At 40.8% G+C, this 15,218-nt stretch overlaps 1 protein-coding gene across 6 annotated transcripts in view; it reads left to right on the top strand.

Moving 5' to 3' along the window:
- ITPR2 (inositol 1,4,5-trisphosphate receptor type 2) overlaps positions 1-14,631 on the top strand; it is a 494,659-nt gene extending 480,028 nt beyond the window's left edge. For 4 of the 6 annotated variants that reach the window (XM_017507025.2, XM_017507023.2, XM_017507029.2 and 1 more), the window contains 2 exons: positions 11,262-11,423; positions 12,119-14,631. In XM_017507025.2, coding sequence (XP_017362514.1) covers positions 11,262-11,423; positions 12,119-12,205 — 249 coding nt within the window. In that variant the 3' untranslated portion in view covers positions 12,206-14,631. The remainder of the gene's footprint in view (positions 1-11,261; positions 11,424-12,118) is intronic. The other 2 variants (XM_017507022.2, XM_017507021.2) reach the window with 2 other exon arrangements.
- The last annotated feature ends 587 nt before the right edge of the window (positions 14,632-15,218 follow it).

Genomic DNA, 15,218 nt, shown 5'->3' with positions numbered 1-15,218 from the left:
TCAAAAAAAAAAAAAAAAAAAGAGAGAGAGAGAGAGAACCACCAATTATCTTCCTCTTGTTGGGTAGAATTTTGAAGACAATGGAAAAGACATAAAGCGAGAACTAAGTAAAATGGCAATGTCAGGGACTAGTGAAAGAACATTTGCCGGTAAACTGGCCAGCTGCAAACACAGTACAATCAGATGACAGTGGGTAATGCTCCACGACAACCAAGTGGTTGACCCTTCCTTGAGCTACTCTGTAAGTTTAAGGTTTGGTCACCATTTGTTAAATATATATATATATATATTTTTTTTTCAAAAGGAGAAGTAGACTTTTAGTGGATTTACCCATTTATTTGTGTGAGACAAACCTAAAAATATACTATCAAAAAGTAACAGATGCTTTTACCAAAACAGATTTTATTATTATTATTATTTTTAGAGGGAGTCTGGCTCTGTCGCCCAGGCTGGAGTGCAGTCACACAATCTCATCTCACTGCAACCTCTACCTCCTGGGTTGAAGAGATTCTCCTGCCTCAGCCTCCTGAGTAGCTGGAATTACGGACACCTACCACCATGCTTGGTTGATTTTTGTATTTTTAGTAGAGACGGGGTTTCACCATGTTGGCCAGGATGGTCTCTAATTCCTGATCTCAGGTGATCTATCCGCCTTGGCCTCCCAAAGTGCTAGGATGACAGACATGAGCCTGTATCTGGGTGTTCCTATATTGGGTACATATATATTTATGATCATTGACTCCTGTTGTTGCATTGATCCTTTTACCATTATGTAATGTCCTTCTTTGTTTCTTTTAGTCTTTGTTACTATTAAAGTCTATTTTGTCAGAGATGAAAGTTACAACTCCTGTTTTGTTTGTTTGTTTTTCTCTCCATTTGATTGGTAAGTCTTCCAGCAACTCTTTGTTTTGAATCTTTGTGTGTCCTTGCTTATGAGAATGTTGGGTAGGCCCCTTGCTCAGACCAGCTTCCCCATCATTGTGTCATCAAATGAATCTCCAGATTCCCAGAGACCTTTGACTGATGGGGCCCCTGTTCCTGAGTCTGATGCTACTGCAGCATCTAGGAATCAGCTGGCCGATGGCTCAAAGCAATTCTGGGAACTGGGCTCCATGCCCCCTCTCTGAGTGTTCCTCACCTTCATGTTGACTCAACATTGGGATCAATGCCCACACCCAAGCTTCCCAGCAAGCCATATCAGAGATGGTCACTCATCCTGGAGTCCTGCTTGTTCATGCTCCCAGCTCTTGTCATACCAGTGCTGCTGAAGCTATGATAAGAGCTCTGTAGCTTGCCAGCCATTGGATCTGAGCCTTTTTAGACCTCCCCAGTCCTAGGCCATTCCCTCTTCTCTCTGTGGCTCTGTCCGTTGGTGCCCTTGGCTGGGAATGAGCAGGACCCCACTATGAGCAGATGTAGCTGATGTATTCTGTAGACAGCTAAGGCTTATGGTTGGTGGGATCAGGAATGAGAAGTCTGGGACCAAAAGAGAAGACACAGTAATTTCACTCCTTTATGCAGCCTCTGACCTCATACTCATGGGGGACAGAAAGTTTCTAAGAGGGAGAGTTGGGAAGGAGGAAGGAAGAGGAATGGGCCAGAGAAGCAAGGTGGGTTCTCAGGGGCTGTGGACTCTGCTCATATTCCAGGCTGTTGTCTAGGGGGTGAGACCCACCACTTGCCACCACAGGCACAAAGCTAAGCTTTTTTATTAGATACTTGGGCCCTGCTGAGATTAAGAGTCCCATGAAGTCATTTTCATCCCAGAACTCTCCTCTTTCCTGGGCATTTTCATGGAACCTCTTTTTCCCTCTGCCTTTGGGAGCAATGACTAGATTAAATAGGCTTGTCCCTGGAAGCTCCTAGGGCCAAATGCCCCTTCCCACCAGTGCACTGAAAATGGTGCCATAGAAAGGGGGCCAGGCAGGAACATGGCAGTGACATCAGCCTTTGCTGGGTGCCATGCACGGCTGTATGGCGCAGGCTTCAGCCACTCTGCATACGGCCTCAGCTAACCAAGGATGCTTTCTATTTGTAGTATTGCTTTATAATTTTGTAGAAATTCACAAATTTATAATATGTTAATATGTAAGTCTGATATTTGAGCATTTAGATTTGAATGATATTTCAATGTATGATGATAACACTCTGAAAGGATCTGTTGCTTTACAAAATCTTTCAATTCTGTTTTGCTTTGGATAACTAACACATTTCAGATTTCTCAATCCACACAAATGTGGTATCCCACCACATTTGCAGGAACCTACCAGTTCACAAGGAAGATCCAGGGAGATCCAGACAGAATAGACAGGGAGACACAGAAAGAAGGATCTGCTTAATCAGGGCTTGAAAATGAGTCTTCAAATCCTGTCACATGTTTTTCTAATGGAGCAAAAAATCACTCCTACTCTTCTTCCCTCCCTCTTTATAGCATGAGTTGTCAGAGTTTTCATTTATTTGTCAGTTCAAGAATAGTTTGTTGTTGTTGTTGTTGTTATTGTTGTTGCTTTAGAGACAGTGTCTCACTGTGTTGCCCAGACTTGAGTGCAGTGATACAGTCAAAGCCCACTACAGTCTCTACCTCCTAGACTTAAATGATCCTCCCACCTCAGCCTTCCAAGCAGCTTGGACTATAGGTGTGCACCACCATACCCAGTTACTTTTTAAATTTTTAGTAGAGATGAGGTCTTGCTATGTTGACCAAGATGGCCTCAAACTCCCAGGCTCAAGCGATCCTCCCACCTTGGCTCCCAAAGTTCTGGGATTATAGGTATGACATCACACCTAGCCTTAGTGTTTTAATTTCAAAGAACACAGCTGTATCCTTTCTGTCTCACCTGCAGTCCCTGACACTTGTCAAAGAAGACTATGTTTTCTAGCACATTCTTCCTCCCTTATGAATGCAGGTCCCGACCTGAGCCTCTGTGAGAACCAGCTGTTTTGTTGCCTGCCTTGAGCAGTGCTTGTTATTTACAGGTGGGTGTTCACTAGAAACTGGATGAGGAATCCCAATGCCAATGTCATGAGTATCTCCTCATTTTTTGAGATAATGCCTAATCTTCATGTTAGTGCAAAAGTGAGAAGCTCACCATGCCCTTACTGAAATTGAGCAGAGGTGCTGGGGTACATGAGACACCCCCCCATAACCATGCCCCACAACCAAATGATTACTTCGACTTCAGAAAGAATTCTTGTTCCAGATTATTTGCTAGGTCTAAAGTTCTAGGACAGAAGGAATGCTGCCTTTCCCTGAGGGACCTTCCAGTAAGTAGGGAGTAGCAGCATGGCTTGTGTTCCTTTTGAAAGGCATTTCTGCTGATGTCTTCAGACCAAAAGTGCAAAGAGAGAAATGCAGTAGGTCATGCTGAGGCTTTGGGGAAATGTTTATACTCCTCAGCCTAGAAGGCTTTGTGAATGAATTTTAGAATGGAAAATGCAGTATAAACATAAAGCTCAGGAAAGGATGATAACCAAGAAAAACCATAGGAAATGGTCTTGTGACAGCACATTCTAAGCATAGCCATCAAGTCTGATTATAGAAGTGAAGGTACATATTAACTGGTTTACTGATATTCCATTACAATACATAGTACATTTCACTTATTGTCCTTCCTTAGCAGTATTCCAGAGCATTCTACAAAATCACAGGTTTGCCAACTGCTGCTGCATTTCCATCCGTATCTCCACGTGGATCCATGATATCGTGCCTAGAGGGTTTGTGTTTCTGAATTTTGATAAATCAATCTTTAACATAGCCCACAAGAATAAATCAAGGGGGGCACCAGTTATAGTAGCTTCTGTTCGGAGACTCACTGTAGTCTTTATTTTCTTTGGCAGGTTCAGAAGCTAAGCATAGATATATTCATTAGACATGGAGAGCAGTCTGGTGCAGTGACAGGATACAAGATTTTCAATCAAACAGGGTGAAGGCTAAAGCCTGGTTTAGCCACTAACACCACCTATATGACCTTGGGCTGGTAACTAATCCTCTTGCTTCAGTATTGTAATCTGTAAAATGGGATGGAAATAGTCACTACCTTACGGAATTGTGGGTATTGGTCACTTCATGATTAAAAAGTGCCTGACATTTGGTAGGCAACCCACAAATAGGATCCATTGCTGTGATGTAGAACCACAGTACTTGCTTTCTGTAGCTTAACAAGCCAACTTTTAATACCTACCCAATGGTGCTAAAAAGACCAAGATAATTTCTTTAATGTTCGGCTCATATAAGTCAGTCTCATTATTTCTTAATCTCATTCTGATGTGGAGAAAAATTATTACATTCTTTTTATTTTTTTGAGCCAGTGGAGAATTAGGTAGGAATAGGGATAGATTATATGAGAGCTATTCCACTATGTAATATGGCAGCACTTGTCCAGAAGTGGAAGTCAAGTGCAGGGACATCTGCTGCTACTGTGCTGTGAGACCTCAAGGAAACCTAAACTTTCTAGGTTTAAGGCTGGGCATTTGCAGTATACTGGGTGTGGGCTGTGTGGTTTTGAGGCACTTCTAGCCAAAATGCCATGTTTCTGTTTGCTTATTTGGCAAGCTCAATCTTCTCTCAACAATTTGGTTTTTAAAGCTGTCTTTACATCATAGCTCACAAAATGATGAGCTGGAAGAGACACAGACACCACCTAGGGTAACATTCTGATTTTACAGATAAGGAAACTGGGACTCAAAGAATAAGACTTTCTTCCTTCTTATGTCATATAGCTAGAATTTTGCGAAGCTAAAACCAAAACTGAGGTGTTGTGACTCATAGATTTGTGCTCTTTCCATTATACCTCCATTGTCCTTTCCCACAAATCAGGTATCACGTTTAAGAAAAAAATATAAAAACATAGCACAGCTGATTTTTTTTTTTTTTTTTTTTTTAAGCTATGAGTCTTCACTCTTATAGCCCAGGCTGGAGTACCGTGGCACGATCTCGGCTCACTGCAACCTCCGCCTCCCAGCTTCAAGCAATTCTCCTGCCTCAGCCTCTTGAGTAGCTGGGATTACAGGCACCCGCCATCGTTACCCAGCTAATTTTTGTAATTTTAACAGATGTGGGGTTTCACCATGTTGGCCAAGCTAATCTTGAACTCCTGACCTCAGGTGATCCATCCACCTCAGCCTCCAGAGTGCTGGAATTTCAGGCATGAGCCATCGTGCCTGGCCCAGCACAGCTGATTTTTGACACTGGCAACCTAATAATTTTATTGAATAACTATAAGGTTTTTATACTTCTATCTAATGGTCTTTTAATCACCCAGAGAAATACATAACTATTAGAGTTTAGGGATAGGAGGGTATGGTTGGCATGCTGTGTGTGCCCTATAGGGACTTCTCAGGGACATGAGGTTTCATCTTTGAGTTTTGCATTTTAGAATCTTCAAGAAGCTCTAGATTTCCACTTACCCACTTACTAGGACCATACACTGTAGCCTCGGAATCTAAGAGTTAATGCACATCTTCTCTGACTTTATACTACCCTGTGGTCAAAGATGTTCACTCCTGGTGAAATGAGGAGGTTATTTTATTTTGACCAAAGTCATCATGAGACTCTAATAATCAGATGCATGATCACAAGATATACATAGCATGTATGAGTAAACCAAGAAATAACAAACCAAATCAAACTGCTTTGTTAGATGGCGTACACATTGCAAGTCTACATGGAGAGGAAGTGGTGTCCTATTAACTAGTAACTGCTCTGTGTGTCTGTCCTGTGGTTCTGGTATAGGCTAAAGTCTAGGGTTTACCTTCCTCTTCTCCTGCTCAGATTGAGCCTTCCGTGGAAGCCATAAGAGCAGAGAGAGAAACTTCTGAGTGTTTAATTGGCAGCTACTTTCAATGGAAAAGCACATTCAACATTTAAGAATGCCGCTGCATTGGAGTTAATTTTCATGAAAAGAATGTACAGTAATCCCCCCTTCTCCATGGCTTTGTTTTCTCTGGTTTTGGTTACTCACGGTCAACTGCAGTCCAAAAATGGTAAGATATTTTGAGAGAGAGAAACAGAGACCACATTTATTACAGTATATTGTTTTAATCGTACTATTTTATTATTAGTTATTGTTAATCCCTTACTGTGCCGAATTTATAAATTATACTTCATCATAGATATGTATATATAGGAAAAGACATGGTTTATCTAGGGTTCAGTACTCGCCACAGTTTCAGACATCCACTAGGGGTTTTTAAATGTATCCACCTCAGGTAAGGGGGACTACTGTACTTTCTGTGGTAATTTTTAAGAAAAATCAGTTGTCAAACTGATTTTTTTAAAGACCGCTTTCTTCAAAAAAGAGAACATAAAGTAATCAATTTAAGTTGGTGATTTTTTTCCATTGTAGTGAGAAATGTAAAGCGTTCAACTCAGGTCTCTTAAAAATTAAGAAAAGGAAGCATAAAATGTTCAATATTAAAATAATTTTTAATTGCACATTATATATTTGTCTCAGATTAAGATCAGCAGATATACAAGGGAAGGGAGGAATGGAACAGGAAGCAGAAAAGTAGGTGAGAAAAGGCTGAGAAACAAACTAAAACACAGACAGATACAAAGAGTGAAAGAAGGATTAGAAAAACCAGAAGAGAGTTGGAAGACAGAATAATATTTAGGAACAAAGAGGAAGGATGACAGGACTATGTAGATTTTGGCACTTAAGCACAGCTCTTCATTACTTTTGACATCCTTTGTTTGAAGTCTTGCTCTCCACATATGAGCTATATGAGAATCGTGCTAGATTTTGCTCACTATTGTTTTCCCAATGCCTAACAGAGACATAGTAAACACAAGCAAGAATTATTAAGTGAATGGATGAACAAAGAAACAAATAAAGAAAGAGAGTTTAGGGAAAGGGAGTTCTGTGGCTCAGATGGCACCAGTTATGGTCCACTAAGAGCTGCCCTTTTTTCCTCAAAAGAAAGAGGGCATGGACTTGGCTAATCCTGGCCCCTGAGCTGCCTGCAATGGTGTTTTTTTTGGAGGCAGTTTTACAAATGCTCATACGTTATCTGTGAGAGTTGCAGTCTACTGTTAGAACAAGGTTTTTCATCTGTTTCTTTTGGAAACTTTTTGAAGGTTGATGTTTTCACTGTCCCTCACATTCCTGGTACCTTCTTACCCCAAGCCCAGTCTGTGATGCTCCCAAATCCTCCTGCCCCAACAGCCCCTCCGGAATCTCTGTCCTGTTGTGAGTCAAACAAATCTCTCCCAGAACACTGCTTTCCTGGCTCTCTCCCAAGAGGAGCATTTTCATAGTCTGTTTTGTGTTGCTGTAACAGAATATGTGAGACTGGGTAATTTTATAATGAACAGAAATGTATTGGCTCGCAGTTCTGGAACATGAGAAGTCTGTTATCAAGGTGCCCACGTCTGGTGAGGGCCTTCTTGCTGTGTCACCACAGGATAGAAAGTGAGAGGGTAAGAGAGCAAGAGGGGACTGAACTTGCCCCCCCACCCCTTTTTTTGAGACAGAGTTTCGCTCTTGTTGCACAGGCTGGAGTTCAGTGGTGTGATCTCAGCTCACTGCAGCCTCCACTCCCGGGTTCAAGTGATTCTCCGTCCTTAGCCTCCTGAGTAGCTGGGATTACAGGCATGTGCCATCACGCCTGGCTAATTTTGTATTTTTGTATTTTTAGTAGAGATGGCATTTCTCCATGTTGGTCAGGCTGGTCTCAAACTCCTGACCTCATGATCCACCCGCCTCAGCCTCCCAAAGTTCTGGGATTACAGGCGCGAGCCACTGTGCCTGGCCTCAAACTTACTCTTTTGTTACAGCACCAATCCCCACCCCCATGAGGTGGATGCCTCAAGGTCTAATCACTTCTTAAAGGTCCCACATCTTGATACATTTACAATACCAATTAAATTTAAAAATTAAATTGAGTTTTAGAGGGACAAGCATTCAAACCATACATAGCAAGCCCCTTCTCCTTCAGTCCCTTGGTGGCAGCTGCCTGTTTTCCCAAACTGTCTGTATTAAGAGGCCTAGAAAAGGGTCAGCACTCTGGGCTCCTCATCACCAAGAAATCAGTGCACCTCAAACCTCAAATGCACTTTTCTAGTCCTTCCCATCCTATCTTCTAACACCTCCTGGTCACCCTTCATTCATACAGATTTTGGCCCTTGGCCACCCACAGCCTCCTCATCTATCCTGACTACTGACCTGCAGGATGACCTCAGGAGTTTGGTGCACAATTCATCTAAAAGATTAGCCTCTGCAAATTCTAAGAATTTTTTTATGGTGGTAAAATATATATATAACACAAAATTTACCATTTTACCATTAAAGTGTACAGTTTTGTGGCATGACACACATTCACATTGTTCTGAAACCATCACTAATCTATTTCCAGAAATTTCTTATCTTCTCCAGATGATAATCTGTATCCATTAAACACTAACTTCCCAGGTTCAGTGATATTTACTTTTACCAGGTTTAAGGCACTCTCACCCCAGAATTTTCATTTCCTGAAGTTGTTCTACTTTTGGAATTTTAAATTTTGTTATTCTACTTTCTTTCCACAATCCCCTGTCTTGCCAACAGACCTTGATGCAGACCGATCTGAGTTGGGATCCCGGCTAATCCAGTTGCTAGCTTCATTTCTTAATCTGTTTTGTGTTGCTATGAAAGAATACCTGAGACTGGGTAATTTATAAAGAAAAGAAGGCTATTTAGGTCATGGTTCTGAAGGCTACACAAGAAGCATGGCACCAGCATCTGCTGGATATCTGGTGAGGGCTTTTGTGCTGCATCAAAATATGGCAGAAAAGGGCCAAAGGGGAAGTCGGCATGTGCAAAAAGACTCCAAACCCTAGGGGCATCCTGGCTTATAACATCCCTCTCTCACAGCAACTAATCCATTACCTTGCGAACCCATCCAGGCTCTTAAGAGTGAGAACTTGCTGGGCACAGTGGCTCATTCCTGTAATCCCAGCATTTTAGGATGCCGAGGTGGTCAGATCACTTGATTGTCTTTGCCCTCCAGTCTGAGAAACAAGAGCAAAGCTCAGTCTCAAAAAAAAAAAAAAAAAAAAAAAAAGTGAGAATTCACTCACTATTGTGAGAATGGCACCAAGCCAATTCCTGAGGGATCTGCCCCCATGACCCAGACACCTCCCATTAGGTCCCACATCCAACAGTGGAGATCAAATTCCAACATGAGGTTTGGAGAACACAGACAAACCATATCTAAACCATGGCACCTCACTTTCTTCATTTGTAAAATTCAGTTAATAGATAATATAAATACTGGGTAGATCATAGAACCTACGTTCACAGAATTGTTGAAAGGAATAAGTGCTTAAAGAGCATTTAGCACAGGTCTGTTTTCCTCTGTCCTTCCTACCAGTTCACACGTTAATCTGCATCACATCAACGATTACTCGATTGATATTTCCAGCTCCCTTAAACCTTTATCTTTATGATGCTCATCCCAGGGAGACACAGCATGCTGTATCAGTCCAGCTTTCTGCCTCATCTGCACATCCAGCTGGGCTGTGGGTGAGCAGCTGGACCAGCCATACTACCATACAAGCATTTCATGGGCCCCTATTAGGTTTCCTCTGTTATTAACCCACACACCTATTTCAGATCTTTCCCCTTTTCTTTATCTGCCTGCCCAGCCACTGTCTTCTCTGTTTCTGTAAACCAGAGTCCTTAACACTTTAATGATACTAGAACCACACACATTCCCTGAAGTTCTGATTGGTAACAGGTGGTAGGATGGGAGTCTGCAGTTTTAACAAGCAGCCTGGGGATTTGGACGCACACAGTGCGCAGTCCACCCTTTGCGGAGGGCTGTTCTGAGCCATAAGCTCCTTGAGAGCAGACACACAGTCTTATCTGACTTTCACCCCTAAATACCTAACAATAGATGCTGAAGGATTGATTGAGTGAATGAATCTGTCACTCTGCACTTCAGAGTAAGTTACTGTTCGCCTTTGAAATGCTAATTAGCTACAGCTGTTTAAATGCAGTTTAAAACTCTTTAATATGTTTTATCTTTAGTTCTTTATCAGCCCTTTTCACTGCCATTGGGGGTAGGGAACTATAAAGAACTTGTTATTTCCTGACTAGCAACAACAAAAAGCCAACCCAAGGGCCAGGTAAGATTGCAACTGTGGTCTAGAGATACACAAATTGGGCCCTGCCACTGTCACTTAGGGAAGAACACTTGATGACTCTCCTTCCAGGGATCCCCCACAGGCAGAGATTGTTGTAGCCATTTCAGTGGACTTCTCTGGATTGGAGTCTCAAGCGCGATGCTCACTGCGAGGCATGTTGGGAGAAGGTGACTTAGAGAAATAGGTGGGTAGATAGAGATAAATACTGGCACACCCAATCAGTGCTGCAGAGGCTTAAAATTCCAGCTTTGCCATTTACTAGCTTGTGACATGAGTAATGAAACTATTGGAGCCTCTTCTTTCCTTATCTCTAAAATGGGGACCATATGATTTACCTTGCAGAGCTTTGGGGAGGATTGAAAAATGTCTGTAAGAAATGCATAGTGATTCTATGACGTTAGACAATCGAGCAGAGTTTTCAAGAAAGCATCTGTCAGTCTCTACCATGATGGAGAGAAAACACACACACACACATAAAACACCTACACCCAGGCTGCCTACAAAAACAGAAGTAGAACCAATGATTGCCCTGTGGGGAAGTCTAACTCTCACCCTTTGCAATAAAATCTTTCCAAAGGGAGCAGACAGAGTAACCTCGGGCCATGCCCTCCCACTTCCCTCTTCCCCAAATGGAGCTCTGAGGGGGGCAGAGCTGGTTGGGGAGGCTTTATAGAGGAAGTGGGAGGTAAAGTAGTGTGGGTGGCTAATGCTGAAACATTTCTTTTACCACCTTCCTATACCATCCCCACCCCCCACTTCTCTTCTGTGTCAGGGGGAAAGAGAGACAGTGCATGCCTATGCTGTATCCACACACCTTTGGATCTGCTCCCCCAGCCTCCAGACCCCACCTCATTATTCATCAACATTCACTGAATGCCTGCAGCCTTCATGGTGCTTTCTGCATGCCTCATCCGGACCTCCCTAGGAGGCTGTATAAAGTTAGCTTCAATATTTGGGGTCTTCCCCAGCCCATGAAGACCAGTGTTTAAGCCCTACTTCAGCCCTTCCTTATGCCTGATTTTCTCTTTTCAGTTTGAGTGCTGAGAGACTGTTTTAAATGTCAATAATAATGAACAGCTATAGATAGTCTCCCCTTCCATACTTATCCCCTTGTTCCCACACATTTATTTGCTTTCAGGAGAAGAATTTGGACTGGTTTCCTCGGATGCGAGCCATGTCCCTCGTTAGCAATGAAGGAGACAGTGAGCAAAATGAAATTCGGAACCTTCAGGAGAAATTGGAATCGACTATGAGTCTGGTCAAACAGCTGTCGGGTCAGCTGGCGGAGCTCAAGGAGCAGGTGGGTGCATTCAGGGAGACGGTGCTGGTTGGGAGAAGTCATTCACCACCTCTGCGGAGGGGAGGCAGAGACTCCAGGGAGCCAGGTCATCATCCACAGAGGATTGCAAAGAAAACTGCCGTTGTCCTGTAGCATCACATCCCAGCAAACCGGGACTTCCACTTATCCCACCTCCCTGAGCCTTGTGCAACACTTCTCCTTCTATGGAAGGGGGAAAGAGAAAATGCCAAAATACAAGCACTTCTTTGCATTAAAAAAAAAAAATCATTTTCTGCCATGATAGTAATTACTAAGCCCATGGGAAAGGCAGATTCTCATTAGTATCTACCATTTCAATGCTATAATGAACCGCTTTATCATATAAAATTGTTATTATTAGTAAAAATATCAACAGTAACCATGGTAGCTATTAAAATGACTGTAATGGTGACAGCTATGTGACAGGCAAGATCTGTTTTATAAAATGGCTCTTTTAAGAGTCATGGTTTCTGCTTCCTAACCACAGAGAGGGGTTTGCTCTTTTTCTCTGTTTTTGGAAATGTATTTTTTTAAAATATCCCTTTTTTGATAACTATATTCTATATGATGTTAGACAGTAGGTAGTTGGGGAAAATTAACTTAATATCATTGTGGCCTCGCAGCACTGGGTAAGAGTGAGAAAATCCGCTGAACACACACTCTCTCTTTTCCCCCAGATGACAGAACAAAGGAAGAATAAGCAGAGACTGGGCTTCCTCGGATCAAACACACCCCATGTGAATCATCACATGTCAGCACACTGATACCATGGGGGGAAGCCGTGACTAGCCTTTCATCAGTGTCCTGCCTGATCACTGAATAAAGAACTGAGATAGAGGGGAGTGAACAGTGCCTATTGTTGAAAAGTTAAAAACAACCAAGTGCCAAGATGTTGAGTGGGTTAGCTCTGAGAACAATTTATAACTGTGTTTTCATGGGTGCAAAGACCTAACCTCAAATGCATCTGCTAGAAAGCGTGCATCACACATTTGCAATGCAACAGGAAGAAAAGGCATATCCAAAAGGCTGGAGAGGGCAGGGAGTGACAGGGTGGAAAGAGACACGGGGCAGGGAGAACTCTCTTCTACTAAATTGATAGGAGTCAGCTTTGTCTTAAATACTGACTACAGCCACTGACATGGTTGGCTGGAATTTCTTTTAATTGTGGCATATAGGTTCGTGATACAAGAAGTCTTACTTTGGTGGCTAAGTTTTACCAAGGAAAATAACTGAAAAGATTAAAAGTGAGAGTTGAAAAGAAATGATAATGATGCTTCCAAACTATAGCTATCACAGGGTAATTTCTTTATTTATAACATGAAGCACAATGGATTTACAGCTCTAGGAACTTAGTGCTTTAGAGCTTTTGCCTCTCACGCTGACAACATAACGGAATGTGATTGCCTTCTCTGGGATTCAGACAGCCTCTGTCAATGTGGAGCACTAAAGGAGATTTTCGTGTAACTTGTTAAAAACATGTTCTAAGTCATATAGTCATGTATAGGCTAAGATTTTAAAAGATCTGGGGGAATAAAAAGCCAACAGTAAGTGCCAGGAAATATTTTTTTGAGACCATATATATGCTGTTAAAATATATTAAGATTAACAAATGAAAATGCTTATAGGTGCTAGGAATTATTGAGACTTATGATGGTGGCATTGCCTTTTATAAAGGTGCAGTGAAAGCCATTTGACTCATGTTTGCTGTGCTTAAAGAACTGCTTAAGGAACTGAGCGTTTTCATTTATGCTATTCCTGCAGTTAGGAACAAAAATCCAAGAAATGTATCAAATACTCAAGAAAATGCCACATTTCAATTACATATTTAAAACTGTATCTGCAAGGGCTTTTCAAAATGTAGAAAGACATAAACCTCTTACTCAAATTGTTTTTATGTTAAATCATTGCGATCAGAATTTGTCAAGGGAGAGAATAACCTGGTGTGTTCAGGTTATTCTTAGAGAGTACACATTTGGAATAGCAGAGCAAAATATGGATAATGAAAGTGTTAGGGAAAATGTGGTGTGATAGGAAGTGAAGACGCTTGATTCCAGACTCTAGGAGATGCTCTGCAAGTTGACCTCGCCTCTCCCTGACAAGAACAAAATACTACCTCCAGAGTCTTTAAATTCTGTTATTAACGCCAAGGTTTAAGGTCCAGAGAGCATTTGCTATGACCATTTTTAAAGCTTTTGGATTGTTCTAACATAGCTTAAGCTATTGGTTCCTAAAAATCCCAAATCATGATCTATGTAGAATATAAAGGAAGCCTGAACCAATCCTTCTTCCACACACTGTCAAAATGTAGAGTTGGAACAAAGCTGTTGGGATCAAGAGCAATGATTTTTGAACTGAAGCTACTGGTACTCCCCAGCACCACCTCATACTAAGAATTCCTCACCTGACATGATAGTATTTTTCCTGACTAGGAGCTGAAAGACTCTGACATTCATGATCCAAAGATACTACAAAATTTTGATATGTCTGCATGCAGCACAGAATTTTGAATCTAGCAAGCAGTCAATAAATACATGAGAAATTCAGCTGTCATTCAGTTACTCTTAATTATTTATAAAACTTTAAATGATGCCACATATTTGTTTGTTTTAAACAGCTTTCCCAAAATCAAAGTAGACTAAAGCAGCCATTTTTAATATCCAGGATCATCAATGCTATTAACAATATAAGGTAAAAAAGTACACTCTAAAATGTTTTCATCAGGCAGAGTTTTATGGATAGGGAAAAGAAGAGAAATGTGGTAAATATTGAACCTATTCCACTATAGGAACCTATCTTTATTTTAGTACAAAATAAAGTATTTCTGATGTCTGAATGAGAGGTCAAAAGAATAGATTAATTTGTACACATCTGAGCAACCTGTCTTTCAGATGATAAAGTATCTAGTCTTTTCTGACACCATAATAGTTCATTTTGTAGGGAATAAGCCATTAGGTGTATGTAACTGCTATTCAGAAATGACCTAATGTCCCCAACCACTATGTAGTAGCAGCTCACTGTTTCACAGCATATTTTCTCCTGAGGGAAGTATTCGAAAGAGACTGCAGTTAACAAGATTCTCATTTCATAAAAATTTAAATATTTCTCAGTTTTTTTTAAATTTTTTTTCAGTTGTATTTTTAATGTCTCTTTCTTTCCTGCCTAAATGCTTAGAAATTATAAAGCAAAAAAACAAAGACAACAACAACAACAAAAACTCAAGCAAACAAAAAAGACAGTTTTCAGAACACCAAATTCCTAATGGAGAAGATAATGGGGAAATTTGACATTTGATATAAATTTATATTTGTTATGTGTATGTTTGTTAATGCAACTGGAATATTTGACCTAGGTGAGTATTAGTTAACATCCTTATATTTACATAGTGACATCAAAATAAATACAATCATCTTTGACTTTGATGTTAAGGGAGATTTTAAAAAAATATTTAGTTATTTAAAATCCATATTGGTTCAAAAGTATCAGTTTCTGCTGAATAATATTTTTAATTTCAAAAAGGTTTTGTTTCCTCTGTGCTCCATTTTAAGGCTCAAGAGTTGAATGCAAATATGTTTTCTGAGTTAAAATAACAGTTTTAGATGAGAAAATGCTTGTTAGGACTATAATATAAATAAATAAATTATATGTATGCAAAGATTTATCATATTTTTTCTACCCCTTAAAAAGTTAAATTAGGCTTATTTTCTTGCATATTGCCATTTTTCTGTTGGTAAAGAAGACACAATTTCTAGTAAATTGTTAATAATATCAGCAAGATAT

The sequence above is a fragment of the Cebus imitator genome, unplaced genomic scaffold (genome assembly GCF_001604975.1).
Source record: "Cebus imitator isolate Cc_AM_T3 unplaced genomic scaffold, Cebus_imitator-1.0 Scaffold367, whole genome shotgun sequence".
NCBI lineage: Eukaryota > Metazoa > Chordata > Mammalia > Primates > Cebidae > Cebus > Cebus imitator.
This window is presented reverse-complemented; position numbering and strand designations above follow the sequence as displayed.